Genomic DNA, 6,589 nt, shown 5'->3' on the forward strand with positions numbered 1-6,589 from the left:
GTAAATGTTATTTGCAACTTATTAGTGTTCTGGGTCTGATCTTGGACAAGGTCAAATTCTGTGATTTGCTGACTCCAAATTCTACTTAAACAACAAGACTCAAGTTACATACAAATCTACCGTGTGAAGTCCTTTAATAATGGAAAGCCCCAAATCTTGAATGTAAGTAAGTACTAGCAAAAGTGCTGGTGACTCAAATAGGATTCCCAGCAGGAGTTAGAGGCTGGATTTGTGTCAGCTCACTTAATAACTACTTTGTGAATTTAACCAAATTGCTTTGTTGTTTCAAACTGTTTCTTTATATGTAAACTGAAGGGATTAGAGCAGTACTTATATGTGTAATTCATTTGGAGTTAGAGATTTTGCTTAAATTCATGGGCCTTCCTCAACACACACACGAACCAAACAAATAAAAAGGCACAGATACAACTATACAAAGAATTTCAAGGGGGTCATAGGTTCCCTGAAATCCACCCACAGATTCCCTACAGGGACTTGAAAATGATTTTTATGGTCTAAAGAATGTGGTTAGAAAAAAAATGAGTCTATGTACATTCATTGCTTCTAATATGAGTTATTTTTAAAATGTGGTTTGGACTATCATGTCATTTGAAGTTATAATTGCCTTTGTTTGTAACTTCAGTACTCACAAAACTCTTAAATAGTACAAAACATTTCTTTTATACGATCTTAGTATCTCAGAATTGATGGGATTACTGATCTGTCCCTCAATGCAGTGTCCATATCTGAGTCTGCTCAGAAGTGTAAGTTTAGCTTTGACCTTAATTTGGGGTGATGAGAATTTGTACATGTATTACTGAGAAACAAAAAGCATGTAAGAACCTTCTTTTTTAAGATGTTTATTTATCTGGAAGTCAGAGAGAGGGAGAGACAGAGATCTTCCATCCACGGATTCACTCCTTACAGGTTTGCAACAGTCAAACCCGGCCAGTCTGAAGCTAGGAGCCAGGAGCTTCTTGTAGCTCTCCTTTGTGGCTACATTAACAAGGACCAGGACCATCTTCCTCTGCTTTTTCAGACACATTGGCAAGAAGCAAGATCAGAATCAGAGCATATGGGACTTGACCCAGTACCCACGTGTGATTCTGATGTAATGGGAAGCAGCTTAATACCATATGACATACCACAAGCCATAGAACTTTCTTCTTTGTATTAAGTTTTTATCAGTCTCCTGCCCTTGCATTCTAATAAGTGTTAGGTATTGACCTTATTTTTGTCTTCAGGATTTTTGCTCTGTGTCTATTAAGCTTGTATCTTTTACGGTATTTTCAGAGTTCAAAGGCAGAATATAGTATTTTTCATATTAAATGTCACAGTTTCATAAACTGATATCATAAGAGTACTTTCCATTCCATTCTTCCCTCCCGATAGTCTTGTTGAAATGAGGAGCTCAGAACTCGACACCATGTCATGTCCAAGGTCTGCTTGACACTTATTAGAGAGCAAGTTCCAATCTATAATTACCCACTCTGTCCTGAGAATGTCACCAACGCCCTCTAGAGGTGTTTTCCTTGCAGATGATAGCACATTTTTGGTTGAGATTGTAGTCATCTAAAACCTCAGCTATTGGTCCTGGTGCCATGGCCTAGCAGCTAAAGTCCTCACCTTGAACACACCGAGATCCCATATGGGCACTGGTTCTAATCCCGGCAGCTCCAATTCCCATCCATCTCCCTGCTTATGGCCTGGGAAAGCAGTCGAGGACAGCCCAATGCTTTGGGACTTTGCACCTGTGTGGGAGACCTGGAGAAAGTTCCTAGTTCCTGGCTTCAGATCAGCACAGCACCGGCCGTTGTGCTCAGTTGGGGAGTGAATAATTGGATGGAAGATCTTCCTCTCTGTCTCTCCTCCTCTCTGTATATCTGGCTTAAAACCTCAGTTATAGTCAGTCAAGTTTATCCTCATATGCTGGTTTTTTTTTTTTTTAGAACTAAAATATCCTTTCTAAAGACAAAATCCTTATAATCGCTGCAGTAATTGCTTTAGGCAATTACTCCTAGAAGCCTTTTGTAAAAATATTTTTGCCGTTCATCATAGCATCTTTTCCAAATTTCCTGTCATAAGGAAATGTAGTAAGCCTGGTATGTTTAGCTCCAAACCAACAAAAACATTGACCTGTGTTTAGTAAAAAAACAAAACAAAACAAAACAAAACAAAAAACGACTACCTGTAAGTTCACTCTTCATGGGAATTATTGGTTACTTTAAAACTTCTCCCAGTCTCTGATTCACAGAACAAAGAGCACATACTGAGTTCTGCTTTGTAACAATATTCCTTTGTTTCCGCTCTCTTCTTTCCCTCAATCCACTTATTTTCATGATCTCTTCATGTATGCTATTTACATAGCAGATTCTGATTCTATGAGTTCTTCCTATATGCTCATTTTATTATAGAAAAGAACATTCTATTGTCTTAGGATTGCTGTGCTTTTGTGCCTCTGTGAGCCCTGGATGCATCTAAACTTGCCCCAGCAGGCTCCTTGCCTTGTGCCAAGCTGCAGCCTCTGTACAGGTGGATGGGTTTCCTTACAACCAATAGCCCTTGGCAGAGGCGGAGTCTGAGAATATAAAAAGCATTTCCATATCAATTGATTTTCCTCTTTCTCCAGAATTACTCAATCAAATAAAAATTTAAAGAGAACTGAACAAAGCATTTGTGTGTTTGGGACTGTGAAGGGTTGAAGCCATAAAGAAATTCTTAGGAAGTTCATGAAAGATTTTCACATTTTGCTCCCAATATTACTGTGTCTAAAACCCAATGGATATTACTGGAATGAAAAGTTAAATCATGCCTTACAGACTATTTCAAAACAAAAGGTAAGGGGATTGTGATTACAATTTAGCAGATAAAGATACTGGCATCATATGAACACTGGTTTGTATTCTAGCTGCTCCACTTCTGATCCAGCTCCTTGCTAATGGCCTGAGAAAATAGCAAAAGGTGGGACAAGTACTGGGTCCTGGCCACTCACATAGGAGACCAAGATGAAGTTACTGGCTGAGTCCTGGCTGTTGTTACCACTTGCTGTGTGAACCAATGGTTCATGGTCTCTCTGTCTCTCTCTGTCTTTCCCTATCTCTCTGTATTCTTTCAAATACATATGTAAATTTTTAAAAAACTAACTAACCATCTGTTATCAAATTGAAAGACGGCATTAGTGTAAACTGCTTTGGGAGCCAAAGAATTCACTGTAGCTATTCTGAAGAACTGTTCTGAAATAATATGTCATTAATTTTGGGTTTCTCAGAACATTTGACATGGATATAATTATTATCCCAGCCAAATAAGGTTAAGAAAGAAAGTGCCCAAGGTTTGTCTAAATGAGGTGCTTTACTTTAAATTAAAGGCATGGAATTCTCATATAGCTTTGTGATCATCACTATTATAAATAAGTTAAAGGTGCATCAAGTTAAGCAGGTAGATCTATATTCAAGTTTTGGAGGTTGTTAGTTAATGCTTTAGTGAGTTGGATATTTTACCTAGTAATTTTTAATAAATCAATGTAGGCATGAGGTCATTAACTTTCCTTCAATGAAAATTGACTCCAACACAACTAAATTATTCTCTGTTTACTTTATGGATGAAATGGATGAGCTGTGGAATCAAATGGAATGTATGCAAACTGTGGGGTTAGTCAAAATCAGCACCTGAAAAAATGAAGGAAAATGAGTTGGGATGTCTGATAATGTAGCATTATGACTCATTCCTTCATTCAGTGTGCCAGCATACTGAGAGGCTATGAAGCATGCTTCAGTGTTTTCACTCAGCCCTGCACTATCGTTATAACCATAAACTAACCATATAGCTTGGCTTGGTCTACATCTTATCACTCAGATATTTATCTTCTGAAGATGTTGCGAGGTTTAATGACTCATGTCGGTAAGACTCTAGCATTGTAACTGGTTAGCTATGCAGTGAACCCCTTCCTTTTCCTTAGCATTTAGACTTTTCTTTTCACATACTTTAGAGTAATACAAAACACATTCCATCCCTTAATAACAAATTTCTCTCTCCAGTCTTGGATCAACAGGATTCGTGAGTGATCTGTGTTTGTAGATGAAATTAAAGTATTTAAATATTATTATAACTGATGAAATATTTTTGCAAGATAATCTGCCAAGCCCAAGGATGTCATTCTTTGCCAAAGACAGTCTCAGGTTCACTGGCTGCAGTACGTGCAACACCTTTTTTCATAGCAAAAATGAACAGTGACTTCCTTTCATTTACCAATTATAATTGAAATGTTTTTTGGTAATACTTAGAAGAAAATCTCATAAACTGATTTTCCAAAATATAAAAAGTATAAAACTTTCCATATTACCTATGTGTGTGGGGTTTTGGTCAGTGTGATGTCTTAAATACTAACGACCACCTACCGTGTGCCTGGGACTCCAATGTCATCTGATATCAAAGAGTTTGGTCTGGAAAGAAAAGCAATACAAAGAGTTTGGTCTGGAAAGAAAAGCAATACAGCTCTGTTGAGTTTACTGATTCAGGAGCAGTGGGGGACGATCTCAAAGTGCTGGCTAAGTCTGCAAGTGGAACCGAGATGTCTTCACAGAGAGGGGCAAGCTGATATGAGGAAGGGAGGTCATTTGGTATGTGAGTAGGAAGAAGACATTTTGGCAGTGATAACAGAAGAGACTTTGGTCTGGAGGCCCAAGGATCAGGCCACTGTGAAGTACAAATTACTGTGACATGCAGGAACTGGTGAGAAATGAGGCGCCATAAGTAAGAGGAGGCCAGATCATTTGAGCCTTATCCAGGACAAAGGAATTTTCATTTTTTCCCCCCTTTGTAGGATACAAGTGAAATTGTTAAAGGATTTTGAATAAAATTGCATAATCAAATGAGTATTCTCAGGTTCTGAAAGAAGACTAACAATATTGGCATTGTTTTTGTTGTTTACAAGTTATAGAAATGACACACACACACCTCTTTTGTTCCTAGGAGTTTCAATGGTTCTCCTTATAGTGGAGTTCAAGGATGCCAAAAGCAACATTTGAACTAAATGATACCTTGGAGTTATAATAAGAGTCTGTGAACAGATTTTTAGTTAATAGGTTTTTAATAGGCTGTGATGAAATCCTTAATGGAGAAGATTTAATTATGAAAGCTAACCTGTCTCAAATGGAAATTTGGCTGTTGCTCAGTACATTGAAAGATTTATATGGATTGCATTGTTGAGATTCTTGAAGAAAGGAACATGTATGCCAATGAAAAATTTGTTTCCTTTATGTCTTGCTGCAAAAACATACACTGAAAATTTGCACCATGTTCTTTTTCTATAATTTCAGGAGTTAAACATCTGAAAGGCCAGAATGAATCAACATTCCCTGAAGAAGAAGAAGGTGCAAATGAAAAGGAGGAGCAATGGGAACACTAATCACCAGTCTGCAGAGGGAAGGCTTCCCAGGAAGTACTGAACTGTTGTCAGTACCCCTTGGATCTCCACTGCTTGACCTCAGCACGATTCTCCACCTCTGCACTCCACGCTCAGTAGTGAACCATCTCCTGGAAGCCCTCCAACTGAACTGTAAAACTAAGTACAGAGTGTTCTACATCACTTACAATTAAGCATTTATTTTATAGCAATGTTTCTTTTTAACTATATGGAAATTTGCAAACATATGACTATTGTAATTTTAATACTGCCAGAGCTTAATCCTTGATATTCTACTGATACGATTTGCATCCTAAGTTCAAATGTAAATAACATTACTGCAAGAGTCAAAAAAAAATAAATACTAAATACATTTAGAAAAATAAATGTATCTGTGTTTTTAAGAGGAATGTCTTACAAAGCTTTTAAGCTAAGATCTGCATTTGCCATTTTTCTATATGTAGACCTAATCAGTGTTTATTTTGATTCAAAATACCGCAACAGGTGGTAACATTTGCCATGCCAGCATCCCACAGTGGAGTGTCTTTGAGCTTCAGCTAATACTGGGACTGGAAAGGAAGCAGAAGATGTCTGAATAACGTTTGCCCACCCACCATGCATGTGGGAGACCAGGGTGGAGTTCCTGGGTCCTGGTTTCGGCCTGACCCAGACCTGGCTGTTGTAATTTGGGGGAGTGAAACAGCCGAATGGAAGATTTCTCTCTCTCTCTACGCACGCACTTACATTCTATCTCTCTATTCCTCCTTCCCTCCAAATATCCCTCTCCCTGTTGCTCAGGCTTTCAAATAAAGAAAGAGAGAAAAAAGTCCTTAAAAAATCTGAACCTATTACATATTAAACATCTTTGCTCTTCAACAACTTGTAAAATGGTATTTTAAGAACCGCGGAACTGTAATTTTAGCCTGTGATTATGTATAAATATACATACATACATATATATACTTATCAATATTTCCTCTAATTATTGAGAAAGAAAAATATTATATCTCAAATATACTGAATTTGTTCTGCCCCTTTTCTTGGCTGTTACTTTAAATTTGAAATTTGAATCATCTATAACATTTAAGTAAATCACTAGCATTCTATAAATCTTCTGTATCACAATAATTCTATTAATTCATTCTTATAGTCATTTACACATTAATTCAACAACTATTTTTTATG

General features: G+C 37.3%; 1 protein-coding gene across 3 annotated transcripts in view; it reads left to right on the forward strand.

The window, feature by feature from the left end:
* Positions 1–5,407, forward strand: part of PPP1R1C (protein phosphatase 1 regulatory inhibitor subunit 1C) — a 97,896-nt gene extending 92,489 nt beyond the window's left edge. For all 3 annotated transcript variants that reach the window (XM_040972129.1, XM_040972130.1, XM_040972132.1), the window contains one exon: positions 5,319–5,407. In XM_040972129.1, the coding sequence (XP_040828063.1) occupies positions 5,319–5,407 (89 nt within the window). The remainder of the gene's footprint in view (positions 1–5,318) is intronic.
* Positions 5,408–6,589: the final 1,182 nt, after the last annotated feature.

This window comes from Ochotona curzoniae, unplaced genomic scaffold (assembly GCF_017591425.1).
Source record: "Ochotona curzoniae isolate NIBS_2020 unplaced genomic scaffold, NIBS_Ocur_1.0 contig_2210, whole genome shotgun sequence".
In the NCBI taxonomy this organism is placed as follows: domain Eukaryota; kingdom Metazoa; phylum Chordata; class Mammalia; order Lagomorpha; family Ochotonidae; genus Ochotona; species Ochotona curzoniae.